Genomic DNA, 15,590 nt, shown 5'->3' on the forward strand with positions numbered 1-15,590 from the left:
CCGTTTTAATAGAAACACAACTCACATTCATGTACAGTGGCTACAAGATTATTTTAGCGAAATTTTATTGTACAAAATCTGCAGCTTTTCAAAAGTGGGGGAACACAGATATCACTTATTTTATTTGGGTCTGTCTGTGATGTTGCCTGTCAAATAGATCACATGCATCTTTCTTGTTGTGTTGTATTCTGTCAGGTATCTGCCAGAAGTGATGGGAGACGGGCTAGCCAGTCAGATCAATAATCCTGAGGTGGAGATTGATATTACCAAACCAGACATGACTGTACGCAAACAGATCATGCAGCTTAAGATAATGATCAACCGACTGAAGTATGCCATCAATGGAAATGATGTGGACTTCCAGGATACCAGTAAGTATACACATACACTATACTGTTAAAAAAATGTGGAGTCTTTTTTTTTAAAGAAATTATTACATTTATTCAGCATTATTATTATAAACAGTGTAGACATTCATAGAGTTAGAAAATATTTTTGTTTCAAATTAAAGTTATTCTTTTCGACTTTAAAAGAATCCTGAAAAAAATATGTATCACGGTTTCCCCCAAAAAAAAAAATTAAGCAGCACAACATTTTTAATGTTTCTTGAGAAACAAATCAGCATATTAGAATGATTTCTGAAGGATCATGTGACACTGAAGACTGGAGTAATGATGCTGAAAATTCAGCTTTGCATCACAGGAATAAACTACATTTGAAATAATTAAAATAGAATTTAAATGTTAATAATATTTTAAAATATTAGTTCTTTACTGTATTTTTGATCAAATCACATTTAAAATTGGAATAACTTTTAAAAATCTTACTGACCCCAAACTTTTGAATGACAGTGTATAAGAAAGTTGTTGTGGATTTCATTGTAGAAAATAATAAATCAACAGTTTAATAGTGAATAGTCATTGCTGATTTGGCTCCGTGTCAAAATAATAATAAAATAAAATAAAAATACTACACTGCAAATGAATAGTTAATAACATTTACACCATTAAAACAATGCCTTTTTATTTATATAATCAAAATAATGTAATAATTAATAATATTAACAGTTACCAGTATTATCTAGCACAAAATAAAATGAAAGATGCGAAGAGGGTGACAGCATTAATTTTGAACAGATAATCTTAAACCAATAAACCCCAAAAATGTTAATTTAACAGAATTGAAAACACAGTTATAAATAACTGCTTATTTTGCTACAAAAAGAAGGGACACTAACTGATTAATGATTGAAATTATTTTGCGAATTGGTCTTCGAACTGAATGAAATGATGAATGAACTAAAATGAGTCAGGTTCAAAACTAATTTAAAAACATCTACTGTCAGGCTACAAAAACTGAAGTTAACTTAGACATGCAGCTACTTTAAGTTAAGTTACTCTTCATCCCTGGAATGTAGCTTCGTCATTGCTGTGGAACGTTCCTGAACTCTGTCTCACTTCAGCTCATGATTCTCCTTGTTGTGTTCCCATCTTTAGGTGATGATATCAGCGGTTCAGGAAGTGGAATGTGTGCCAATGATCAGTGTTCCCGTGATCCACGTTTAACGGCCCCAAACACGGACAAACCCAACGTATACGCCTATCCGTCAGAGAACAAGAAGGTGGTGAACGGAAGAAGCAGCCAAAACCTTCCTTGCGTCAGCCTCTACCTTCTCTCATTGGTCACAGTCTTGCTTAGGCGATAATTGGCAGGCAATTCCACCAACTGGGACTGAGTTTAGGACTGGGTTGGATTGTGGAGGGGCGGGGTTAGTCACATTGCCAAAACAAACATGCAAATATCAACGGAATCCGGCGAATGCATCACTTTTTTTGTCTTGAATAAGAACACCATGGAATATTCTTAGATCTGTGTACTTTTTTGTCTCTTATTTCATATATGACACCCCTAGAGCTGGTCTTTTGCTTGTTTTTATGTCTGTGGTGAAAAGGGTCTCTGAGAATGCGCCAATCTGTAACAATGTCTATATGAAAATCCACCCCAACAAACAAAACATGCTTGTTTTTCCTTTTTCAAAAATCATTTTAGATTATATTTATTTATTAATTAAGACCCATAAAGATAAGACGTCTCTGGCCGCTCAAGCTTGAGAATGTCCTTCAACACTTGTTCAAAGTGAACAAAACATCAGAAAGAACCACGTGTTCTTATCTTTGTTTTAAAGCTTTCCTAATCATGAAAACAAGCTTTACTGAGTCTTGTTTCGTGAAGACCAGCTGTCTCACGCTCTCTCTGTCTCTTTCGCTCTCGTTTATTGTACTAATTTCCGCACTCTGCTTTGCAAATAGGTTTCAGGGGCCATTTTAAGGAAAACACACCATGTATTTACTCTGGATGTAAATAAACGTGTACTAACCACAGTCACATTTTCAGTATATCCTTGAGGACCCTCAACAGCACTGGAACAATATTTGGGATGAAACGTTAATGCACCAGCAATGAGAAAGAGATGGGCACGTTTTACGAAACGATGTGCTCTAGTCCGTAGGACAGATATATAATGACCGTCATCTCAGAGAGGGATTTTACACATGGGAAAAGACAAGCCGGAGAATGAAAGACTCGAAACCGGAGGGATGTGGAGGGGTTTCTGGACATTGTTAATTTGATATTGATTCAAACCTCATAGAGATGTGTGTGTGTATGTGTTATGTGTGAGTGCACTTCAGAGAAAGCGTTGCTTTGTAAGTACTCACTATACAAATATACACGTGTACTCAATACATGCTGCATCCACGTCAGATCTGATTAGCTCAGTGAGTCACAGATGTGTGTCTCAAATATTTCCCAGCCCCACACCCTGCCCTTCATTAGCAGACAAGTTGGGTTGTTTATGGTGCGCACACAATGTTGATGTGAAAACGGTGTTGCGCAACATTGAGCAAATGTTTGCGTAACCTTTTACCAATGAAAAGTCTGTCAGTTTTAGGTAAGAATCGTACTCTATGCAAGTATGTAAACGCAAATAATGTAAGCATGCATACTAATATTTTTGCGTCAATGTAGCGATAGCACACCTTAGTACTCAAGGGGGCGACAGATTTACCATCAAATGTTTACGTTATTGAATTGAATGTTGTTGTTGTTAAGGTAGCTATAGCTATAAACATGTTGACCATTGGACTAACTTGAACTAGCTTGCTGAGCTAAATAGCATGCATGCCTCCCATACTTGTGCTACATTGTGAAATACACCTAATATCCAACATCCCCATGACCTTACACAGGAAAAGTTGTTTGGAGAATAGATGGAAGGTTGAAATAATGTAAGCATGCATACTAATGTGCATTTTTGCGTTAATGTAACGGTATCACAACTTAGTACTCGAGGCGATACAGTTACCATCAAAAGTTTGCATTATTGAATATAATGCTGTTGTTGTTGTTGTTGTTGTTCAGGTAGATGTAGCTATAAATGTGTTGACCTTTGGACTAACTTGAACTAGCTTGCTAAGCTAAATTAACTTAAAACGGTTGATACGCCATGATAGTAGGTAAAATGTTTGCTAAAACTTGCCTAATACCCACAATAGTGCACCTTTCATACTTATGTTACATTATAAACACTGAAGCTAATTTCCAGCATTCCCGTGACCCTGCAGAGGATTTAATGGTTTGGAGAATGGATGGATTTTGGCTAATTTCATAACGCAATGTAAAATCAAGCATAGCTAGAAGTATTTGTGTTCTCGTACTTGCATAGAGTTTCAGGCCTAGGAGAGAATGATGCATTTTTTTGACCAAACCTGAAAAGAGCTTAATTTTGGCCTATTTTAATGAACTTTGCATCTGTAGAGGTTACAGGAAGCGATGTAACTGATTAAGGTTGCCATTGGCTTTGCAGAGAAAGTGCTGCAGTTTCGGTCACCATAAAGTGGCATACAGATCTGACCAGGTCTTTGAGATGTAAAACAACACCCCCTCCCTTCCAGTTTAGAAATGCTGCACTTTGCATGACGCACGCGGCCACGTCACATGATCAGGGGTCGATAACAGAGAAATATCCCACAGGCGGTGTTATGGATTGTTTGTTGATCGATTGGATCAGATATGGTTGAAAAAATGGACCCGTGGCACAATTCACTAACTATCTGTAGAGTGATCTGACCTGAAATCAGTCTTAACTGTCTTTAGCATGTTTGTTAAATCATTGACAGTTAGTAGTCTGACCCCAGGTCAGCTAAACAGTCCCACCTCTAGATGCAATGGCGTAACAGTGGCACTGCCACTGCCACTCGCTCTTTACTGATGAATGTGGCTGATATTGTCAAAATGTGCTGAGATGAAAAAATGAAATTGCATTCTGGTATATACTTTATTTTCGTTTGTTTGTTTAAAAAAAAAAACAATAATGGGGAGTTTGTGTTTAAGGTTGAAAGTAGAACATTTTGAAGAGACTGAGGAAATTATCTGTCCATTGTTGTTGTATGTTCTTTAAAAAGAAAGAGAAAAACCCTTGTGTCAATTATATAGATCAAAAGATTTTGAAAATATCTGTGTCACGTTCATTTTGTTCACACACGCACACACTTATAACACACAGACATGAGTGATGATACCCAAGTGCTTTGCATCTTTCTATAAAAAAATATTTTTCTTAAATTGGCCTGATTTGGAAGAAAATAAGTGGACCCAGGTTTATATATATATATATATATATATCAGGAGTCGATAACAGAGAAATATCACACACACACATATAACCAAAACTAACCATCATATATCAAAACACCCCTTTACTGAGTAAACTGAAAACAGTCATTTTAGTTTAGTTAATAATTTTATAACATATATGCATGTTACTAATTATAAACACAATTCAATGGAATTGTAAAAAATGTTGAATGTGGAAAACATTTAATATCTACCTGATATGATTACAACATGCATACACAACCAATAACTTGAATGTCCCCTCCCCCTAATTATACATAATCACCTGCTAGCAATCTAATGCTTCAACAGTATAAGCAGAAAGAGATACTACATTGCAACTGCGAGCAAGTAATTATGACCACGGACCTCTGAGATCACCCTCAGACATCACCTTGAATTATAGATTTCACCATACTTACTTCAGATATGAACACAGGTTAGTTTGTTTCTTCATCACCCTCCATTTCTTAAAGTGTAGGTGAAGGCAGATGTGAGAAACCCCCCTCAATGTAATTTATTTAAATCAAGTGTGGTTTTTCAAACAAACCATTTACAAACTATTTATTTTCATTCTCATTTGACAAAAATGATTGCAAAAAACAACCCAAAGCATTATCATCAAAGTCACTATAGTCTTTATCATAGCTCTGAACCAGCAGCGAACATAAAAACCGGTCCAGAATATCGTAAATGAGTGGAGTGGGACGATAGAGATCACCTGACAATTTTAACACATAATATTTTTATAATACATAAACTAATACATAACTCTTTTGTAAAGAGCCCACAGATCTAGCAGATATTTTCACTGCAATATGCCCTTATTATGAAACTGTATAAAGTATGTATGTGAATGTCTTGACTATAAACAGTCCTGTGAGACTGAAATTTAAGACCAAAACGACCTCTTTCTGCACATTTATTTACAGTATTTATGCAATACACTAAGAAGTGTGAGAACCAAATAGACACAATTTTCACACTTTTATTGCTGAAAACCACAAAAGAACACACATCAACCTTTTTAAAATGTTTTCCTCTCAGCTATGAGGGTCTGTTCCAATGTTTTCCTCCCTCTCACCTGCTCGTCTCCTGGGTAGAGCCCATCTGTGCCCTCTACACGACTGATGATGTCAACAGCCATTTCCTGTCTAATTGTGCCAATCTGTTCATGCCAGTGTGACTGCTCTGGGATCAGTATCAGTGCCTCATTGATTATTCTGCATAATCTCATTTGTTCTACAACTCTCTCTCTTTCTTGACATGCTTGGCTCATGTGGTTTCTTTCTCTTTCCCTGCTGATCAGGTGGGTCTGTGTTAATTTCACCCAATTGTGGAGGTTGATTACTGGAACAGACATCATTTATATTGTGAGCTGCTCTGCAGAGAGACCGAAAACTCTTATCTCTCATTCTGGGACTAAATTAGCATCTTATTCCTTCCCAAAACATGCAGACCGAACGCTCGGTACAGCAGATGGGCAATTTCTACATTAAGAAACATAGGGTTTTATATCCATTAGTTTTGTTTCCATGACACAGTCTGGACCAAATTAAACTGGCAAATAGTCAAACAGGGACTGAATATAGAAAATTGCATCTGTTTTTCCTTGTAATTTTTAGATATATAATTGGTTTGTTTTTCTAACCGTCTCTGTCTGTTCCTTACCAACAAGTACCATTCTTGTACTACTGTGGTTATTTTAGAGAAGTAATGTGCCATGGTGTTTTACACATTTGCTAATTCTAATAAGTGCAGATCTAAGATTTTGTTTTATTTTTTACTTGTGTTAAAATGATATACTTTAGTGCATGCTTCTATCTAGAGAACTGGAACAGGACAAGAGGCCTTGTCTTAAGTAACCAAAAAAAAACTTCACACTTGACACATCTATCTTTCAAAGGGAAGTACAATTTGTTATTACACTGAGACGCTTATGCAGAAAATACTACTTCTTTCTTTAAGTACTGACTTTTAAGATCTCATTTGTATTTTCTTTTCTTAATCGAATTGTATTTGCTTTAAGTTATCATTATTTAATATCAGTATTCCTTTATCAACAAATCCACTTCAGTTGCTTCACATACCATGCTTTTGGACACTTTTCTTTGAAGTACCCTTTAAATACCACAGTGTATAAATATTGTAATCCTACAATGCCATGAATCAAAGTAAAATATTACCATTCGGTTTCCATCACTGCACCACAACAGAAAACGTCTCAGGTTACTTATGTAACCATGGTTCCCTGAGTAGGGAACGAGACACTGCGTCCTCTAGGGGTCGCTATGGGGGAACGCCTCGTCGTGACCCGTGAACGAGGTCAATAACGCGTAACCCTAACCATACAGGATTTTAGAAAAGTGGGCAAAGCATAACGTGCAATCAGCTTCAGATTGGTGTGTTTGAAGCCTATCTCTTTTATGTGACATTAAGGCCCTGCTGCACGTCCCTCACTTTGATGAAATCTGGTCAGCAGGCAATGCGACACGCATCCTCTTTGTCCTGTGTGCTCCAAACACCCCGCATCCGCTTCTGCTGTCTTCCTCCAACAGATTGATACCAGGCAGACTCCCCACGAAACAAAAGCTTCAATGCGACAACGTGTCAGTCTCTGTGTTTATTTTTCAGAGCGATGGATGGCTGTAGGAAGATCTGAAGCGTATCTCTTCCCACCTCCAGATGGATGATGGTTAATAATGGGACAATGTGCTCGTCCAACGTCAACAGCGCTGTATTCCACATCTGAGATTCCTCTTGTGTTTGTGGAGCCACTAGCCAGAAATAAAATGCCATACAGTTCTTATTTGGGCTCTTTAAGAGTGAGTCCAAACGTTATTTTATTGTATTTGTGGTTCAGGAGCTGCACATCTTTCAGACATTTTTCCGTCTCTGTTAAACATTCCTTTCTCGCTAGACTAAATTGACCATTGCTGTTATTTATCCACATCAGCAAACTCTTCACTGATTCATAGCGTTTCACATTAAGAGGGCCTTGACTTTGCTGACAGAATGAAAATTCTTTAAAATATTTTGTAAAGTGTCTTCGGGAACACTGTAAAATACAAGTTTATTGCTTACTTTGACTGTACCACCTTCCAGAAATATGCCACTGAAGGCAAGACAAGAAAGTTATGGTCTGTGTGTTTTCCATACATAATTTTGGATATGGTTTTCTTCAAGATTTTTAAGTAGCTATCCTTTATACACACACACACACGTCTGGTCAGCTATCCTTGTAGGGACTCTCCATAGGCGTAATGGTTTTTATACTGTACCTAACCCTTACAGGAAACTTTCTGCATTTTTACTTTCTCAAAAAAACTCATTCTGTATGATTTATAAGCTTAGACAGACAGACAGACAGAGAGATACAGGGGTTGTACTTGTTGGGCCCTTGCACTGAAATGATTTTAAAACAAGATATATATACATACACATATTTTCTGAGACAATAAGCGAGTGGTGCTTCCCAAGTGTTGAATCATTGCCATGGCTTTGTTTTGTGGTTGCAAAATGTTTTTAGCATGTTGCTATGTGGATGTTTTGGGTGGTCGCCAAAGTCAAAAGAGTCCACCATAAAGTCGATAGATAGGCTATGCCCTTTTTAAAATAAATATATGGGATTTTATTTATTTATTTACTTACTTGCTTGCTTACTTACTTACTACCAGGCAAACCTTTAATAGCTTTCTTCAAAATTTATTTTGGGGTTTCATTAATGTTCATAGCACAAAGGCCGGACGAGCTGTATAACAAAGTTTACACTTGTTGAGTGATTTAAACAAATGCCCCCAAAGTAATCTCTTTTGTGAACGTTTTCAGTCGTTTTCGTGAGTGTTTATAGCCTATAGGCTTAATCATAAGGTTATGTTTAGCTGTTCACACAAAGGAGGACATATTATAGATCTAAAAACGACCGTTTGCCGCCATCTGCTGGCGTAAATATGTAATCCGAAATCATCACTGCACGAAATGAATATTGATGAGCAACAGATTCAAAAGACTCCAGTCACTGAGATGAATCTAAATCCCCCAAAGAGCAATAGTTGTTTGCCTTAGTTATACACACCATCTAAACAGGCTTGGATATTACTAAAGACCTTAATTAAAACAATTTATTAACAGTTTTCCGTGTGTGAGAATATTTACCCAAGCTAAGTTTGTTTGTGTATGTCTCATATCTGTCCCTTTACATCTTTCTCAGCAGGACTTTCCAATATGCATCACTTGTATTCACAATAAACAATCTTGTGTGTAAATAAGTTTAGCCGGTTTTGATCCAGTAAAATTTGATGCATTTCAAGCGTCAAAGCTGGTGTAAAAATGAAATAGTGCTGCTTATTAATGTTGTTGATTTTTACAGAAACAAATGCAGATTTGAAGCTGTTAGATATTCTGATGGAAACATTTTTAAATATTAGCCAAGCCTTTGCTGCCATCCAGTGGTTGTTTATAATAAAGAAATTTTCTGGGTTCAACTATGGCATTATTGCCACAGAAGTTGTTATTAATATTAATATTAATAATAATAATATTTATTATTATTATTATTATTATTGCTTCTTCTACTTCAATGTAGGCTACTCAATATTGCCTAATAGACCTTAATGAGTCTTCATTATTTACTGTGGTGTTCAACAGCAGCCACAGATGCTGTTCATAGCACAGGTTTACATGCGCCTTGAGAACTATCAACAATTATTAAAGTGTTTGTAAGAAAATATATTTATAGTAAGGCATTTTAGGGAATGTTTTGAAATCATTCTACCGCACTCTCCTACAAGTTTCATAGAATCGAGTCTCTCCGGGCTTTAACATCCCACCTCTTAAAGACATCTGGAGGAGAGAGCCAGACGAGGAGAGAGAGTCTGAACTTCTCAGATACAGTAATTGTAAGGTTGGCCTACATTCCAGCTCACTTGCTTGGTTGGTCCGGTACTGGGTCAGTTCACACAAAGATAATCAATTCCACCGGCTCTGATGGAGTGGAGCAGGTTAAAGACTACACTGTAAAAAATGACCGTGAATTTAACGGTAAAAGACCTATAGTATATATTTTAACAACAGACAGAAAAGCCAGAAAACTGTTTTTTTTTTTTTTCTATGGCCCATATAGTCTTACACAGAGCAACAGAAAAGGCTCAGTGTTGCAGCAACCATCTTATTGTATAGAGAATTGTGTGCAAATCAGACTCATACAGAGTATGATTTGTTTATGCATTTGTCCTTCTACATCATTTCAGACCAGTTTCGTGATTCAGATTAATTGATTAACTAAAAACTTCAACTCAAGAGAATGATTCATTCATGAATCGGTCATCATAAGTCTTGAGAACATGCCAAGGATATTAACATTTAATTTCACCTTAAAATTTCAGTTTGTTTCTTAAACACAGGTTTCAAAAGACTTGGGAATATGGTGCACAAGTCATGGGGACTACTTTTATGTTGCTTGTGCCATTTTTGAAGCTTGAAAGATACAGTCTCCATTGTAATCGCATGAAACATTTATCTTTTTCATGCTGGAATTGAAAACATTAATGACAGATGCATGAGCTGCAATTCTCCCCCTGTCCATTGGTAGGCAGTACTTGACTTTTTGCAAGACTGATGCAATAAACAACAGAAAATCAACCTTAGAGACTCTAATACATAAACAAAAAAGTACTGCATACAACCTATGTTTTTCAGTAGTATCATCGTTTGAAGTAGCCTACATGTAAATCTAGTACAAACACTACCATTTGGGGTCAGTTTACTCTTATGATCACCAAGGCTGAATTTATTTGCTCAAACTGCAGTCAAAACAGTAATATTGTGAAATATTACAATTTAAAATAACTCTTTTCTATTTTAATGTGTTTTAGAATGTAGGTTTTGTTTGTGATGCAAATCAGAATTTTCAGCATCCATTACTGATAAAGGTTCTTTACTGAAATCTCTATTAAATAAAAATATTACTTATTTGTTTATTTTATATATCAAGGTATTAGCCTTGTGTTACACCACAGTACTTTTCTGAGTGCATAAATCCTCAGAGACACACTCAAAGTTCAGCTAATTCAGAAGGGGAAATCATATCATATTTTAATATTATTAGATAAAAATCCGAAATCCAATTATACGTGAGGGTGTTTGAGGGCACTATACCAGGGGGACACATGTTTCCATAGAAGAAAGGATGTGATGTAATTCTCAGCAATCCTGGAGAACGTCCTGAGCTTCTAGAAATTTTTTTACTGTAGCCATGCTGAAGTATGTGTGATTCAGAGAGAAAGGTAGAGACATTGTTTATCCCTTAGGATAACACTGCAGGTTTAAACAGTGCTGAGGTCAGCTGAGCAAAGTCTTGAAACTTAATCTGAAAAAACCCTGGTGACTTCCCTCAAGACACATTTTATATCACACATCTCAAAATGCTGTCCAGGTGTAAGCAAGCTGACAGACAGATCCATTACCATATTGCTGATACAGGTTCACTTATATGGAAGCATATGCCTCTATACACTTATTTCAAGTGTTCATGACATTAAATCGACTCCTTAAAACTAAACATCAGCAACTAAAAACTTCTACTAGAAACAAAAAAAAAACTACTAGAAAGTATCAAACATGTTTTAGCATAAAAAAAGGGCAACATTCACCAATGTATGGCTTTGCGTTAAACACAGCGGCTTTAGCAGTCTTATTGTCATGTTCCATGTGGTTATTGAGGAGCAGCACTGTGTGAAAATGGCTAGTCATTATGGAAGAGAATCTGTGGCATATTGAAATAAACTCATTACAGAGGAACATTAAAAACAATACTCATGAAGTTGCTTTTCATTCGCGACCTGCAGAAATCATTTTGTAATGAAGCAAAATATTGTTTAATTTCTAATGCAGCTTAAATCTTCACTGAAAAACAGCGCAAAGAATAAAGAGCTAGAATAAAAACATTTAGACAAAAATTTTAGATAAATAAACTCCTGTGATCATTTAGTTAATGGAGAAGGGCATGCCTGGCATTAATGTTCATGTGACAGTCTGGTTATGGGTGGTAAAGTTTAGTGTGTTGCATTGTGGAATGTTATATCTTTGCAGTGGTCTCTGGATGTATGTTTTCAGATGTAGTTGATAATCTGCAGTATATTCACGGAAAAATGCATAATCAGACTTAGAAAAGTCTTAAACCCTTTAAACGTGTTGGCACACAAACTATGTAAAGAGATAATTGCAATGCAAATACACTTTCATTCAGATACTGTTATTCACACATATTTAGAGTCTAATCTGAAATCAGCTTGGTTCCATTAAGAAGGTTATAGTCATTACAAAATTCCATTACACCCCAATATTCTTTATTTCAGGAGTGATGCTAGTTTTCTTATTATTTACAAAATGAAGGACACGGATGGATGTGCAGAATGACTCCGTCATGTGCTAATGGTTTCATTTTACCCTCCAAATTCGTATTTATTGGGTGGAGCCCAACAGGACCAAGTCAATATTCCATGTTCCAAACTACTCAGCCTTTCTTATTTGACTGGTAAAAAAAAGAGAAAGGAAAGAACTTTTTGGGAAATCTCAGGTGAGTCAGAAAAGGTCTGGTGCAGTGAGAGAACCACAGCTGCGTTAACCTGCAGGACCTGCAACCATCTGTCTAGCTGTTTCACTGGAAACATTGAGACATCTGAGGCCTAGCGAACACATCGATCATGAAAGACCATTGAATGTTTAGCTGTAATTTTTACTTTTGCCTCATACATATAACATCTTATATTATTTATTTGTTTATTTATTTATTTTCAGGCTATTTAGTCTGTCTGTCGGTCTACAATAAATATACAAAAATTAGATTTTTGAATAATATTAATAAAACAATATTATGCAAACAACAAATGAAATCTATCATACGCATTAAGTGTGTGAAAATTATCGTACGCAGATGTTTCTGTACCCTATGTACATCCCATCAATATGTATATATTTTTTTGTTTTTAAATAGAATATAAAATATACATATGCATGCATATCATATATTATGTATATGTGTGCATGTGTATTTTAAAATATATTCAAAATATATTTTAAGTATTATGAAATATACTGTATATTATATAAAGCATATTTTTATATGAAATATATATATATATATATATATATATATATATATATTTATCATCGTATCCCCTTAGGGGCTTATAGGAATGCAATATTGTGAATTACTTATGCTTTAGATATCCATAGCTTTAGATGTTTGTCTTTTACATTATTGTTATAGAAAGAGTATATTCACAATGTGATTTACTCATTCTATCTAGCATGTTTTTTTTATATAGTGTAAAGCACATAGACTGACCCTGGCTCTGTTTGTGTGGCAGATTAAGACATTTCAGGCCAGCTGCATGGAGGCCCAAATTTGTTAGGTGAGGATTAATAAAATAATTTAAATGTAGAAATTACATTTTTTAAATTTACATCAATATTTTTTAAAAGTGTGTGTGTCTGTGTGCATGTAATATATGTATATGTTAGAAAAATTGTGTACAAAACATATTTTAAAATACAATATCTGAACTTTCTTTGCCTCTATAACAACTTTTTTCAAACCCAGGCTCTATATCCTAACGGAAAGGAGAAAGTTGTATTGTAAAGCTAATGATTCTTAACTCGACATGGTCACATAGATGAAACAATAAAGATGGACAGTGCCCTTTAGGAACATGCCAATCATCTCTTTCAGATACCAATCATCTGTTTATTGCTTCAGACAAAATTTGTGGCCAACTGAAAGCAAGATGTGAAAATGAGAGGCAAATGCTGTATTTACATATGATTGACATAAACAAATTACACACCGAGGGCGATGAGCTCAGCAACAGGTAATCATATATCAGCAGTCACTCAAGGGAGCAAATTGTGTTTTGGTTGAATATTCACTGGCACAGATACGGATTACGCCACGCAGGTTATTCGTGATGCTAAACATACCTTAGGGCAAAGTGTTTGCTGATATATTTCAATAAGGAGACAAGGATGTGCTACATTTGCGTCTGCGATAGAACCTCTCCAGCATGTCTGGGGTGTCAATTTGCATTCCCTAATGCTGTTGTTTGCTTTCCAGATGCCTGGAGCACCAACCCGCCCCCCTCCCACCATTGTCAGCCGACAGGCCACGGATCACTCCCCGTCCCCAACACACACATACATACATTTTGATTGGCCCATCCATCAGGTCTCCAACAAGCACTGAATCCAGGGACTTTGGGTAAAATGAAAAATCATTGACTGGGAAATTGGCAAGTAACAGGACCTCACTGCAGTTTAACAGGATCTCAACACAATTTGATAGCGAGTCAGAGTCTATGGGATGGAAAATGGAAATATGCGGGGAGAGAGGGAGTTTAATCGAGTCCTCCGTGGCCCTGTTTTGAATATCAGATTAAGTATGAAAATGAGCAGCTGTCTTTTAAATATTTAGAAGATAAAAACAAAGAGAGTGATGATGACTGACCAAGAGCTGATTCTCTACTGTGTTTATAAAAAGATGCAAATCATACAATGCTTTTTTTTTTTTATCTATATGCATGTAATGCATCTGAACAAGGAAATGTCCCTTCCTATTATTTAACAGCTGTTATGAGAGTGCTAAAATATTGCAAAGAAATAAAATAACTAGATTTGAATATTTTTAAATAAAAACGTGAGTTACTTGCTTATGTAAATCTTGTCCCTACAATACTAGAGTGTTTTGGGCGATTGCTGTGGAGTTAGGAGAATGGTTGCTAGGGTTTTCTAGATAATTTCTAGGATGTTCCTGGTGGTTGCCAAGAAGTTCTGGGTGTTTTCTATTGTGTTCTCGGTGGTTGCTATGGTGTTCTGGGAGGTTGCTAGGACTTTGCTGGTTGCTAGGGACTTCAGAATGGTTGCTAGGATTGTCTGGGTGGTTGCTAAGGTTTTCTAGTAATTTGTAGGATGTTTCTGGTGGTTGCTAGGGAGTTCTAGGTGTTTTTTTATGGTGTTCTGGGTGGATGCTAGGGTGTTCTGGGAGGTTTCTATTGGACTTTGTTGGTGTTGACTTTGATGATGTTCAATGTGGTTGCCAGGATGTTCCAGGTGGTTGCTAGGGAGTTCTGATTTTTTCTAGTTTGTTCTGGCAGGTTACTAGGAAGGTAGTTTAAGTGGTTGCTAGGGAATTCCGTGTGAATGTTAGGGAGTTCTGTATGATTTTTAAGGAGTTCTGAGTGGTTGCTATGTATGTTGTTCTATAGTGGTTGCTAAGGAGTTCCTAGGCTGTTCTGAGTGGTTGTAAGTCATTTCTGACTGATTGTTAGGGAATGGTGGGTGGTTGCTTGGATGCTCTAGATGGTTGCCAATGAGTTCTGAGTGGTTGCTATAGGATTCCGTGTGACTCTTAAAGAGTTCTGGCTGGTTTCTAGGGAGTTCCGAGTGGTTGCTGTGGTGCTTTAAGTGGTTGCTAGGGAATTTTGTGTGACTTACGGAATTTTGGGTGTTTTCTGAGTTGTTGCTATGGAATTCCATGTGACTCTTAGGGTGGTTTCTAGGGACAACTACGTGGCTGTTGTGGTGCTTTTGTGGAGTTTTAAATGGTTGCTATGGTGTTCTAAGTGGTTGCTAGGGAATACTGTGTGACAGTTAGGGAGTTCTGGGTGGTTTCTATGGTGTTCTAATTGGTTGCTAGGGAATTCCATGTTACTGCTGGGGGTTCTAGGTGGTTGCTATGGTGTTGTAAGTGGTTTCTAGGGTGTTATGAGTGGTTCTAGGTGATTGCTTAAAGGACACTCTTAAGTCTCTGGACTTCAATTCCTCAGTATATATATCAATGGGATTTTGTGCCCGTTTGTCCACAGGTACACGTGAATCTGGTAGCTTAAAAAGTATATCTCAACAAGCTGCATGATTTGAGA

At 36.5% G+C, this 15,590-nt stretch overlaps 1 protein-coding gene across 2 annotated transcripts in view; it reads left to right on the forward strand.

Annotated features, from left to right (window-relative positions):
• gpc1b (glypican 1b) overlaps window positions 1–4,506 on the forward strand; it is an 84,939-nt gene extending 80,433 nt beyond the window's left edge. The window contains exons 8-9 of one of the 2 annotated variants that reach the window (XM_016449337.1): window positions 196–371; window positions 1,497–4,506. In XM_016449337.1, the coding sequence (XP_016304823.1) occupies window positions 196–371; window positions 1,497–1,705 (385 nt within the window). In that variant the 3' untranslated portion in view covers window positions 1,706–4,506. The remainder of the gene's footprint in view (window positions 1–195; window positions 372–1,496) is intronic. The other variant, XM_016449345.1, reaches the window with a different exon arrangement.
• Window positions 4,507–15,590: the final 11,084 nt, after the last annotated feature.

Source organism: Sinocyclocheilus anshuiensis, unplaced genomic scaffold (assembly GCF_001515605.1).
Source record: "Sinocyclocheilus anshuiensis isolate Anshui unplaced genomic scaffold, SAMN03320099.WGS_v1.1 scaffold850, whole genome shotgun sequence".
In the NCBI taxonomy this organism is placed as follows: domain Eukaryota; kingdom Metazoa; phylum Chordata; class Actinopteri; order Cypriniformes; family Cyprinidae; genus Sinocyclocheilus; species Sinocyclocheilus anshuiensis.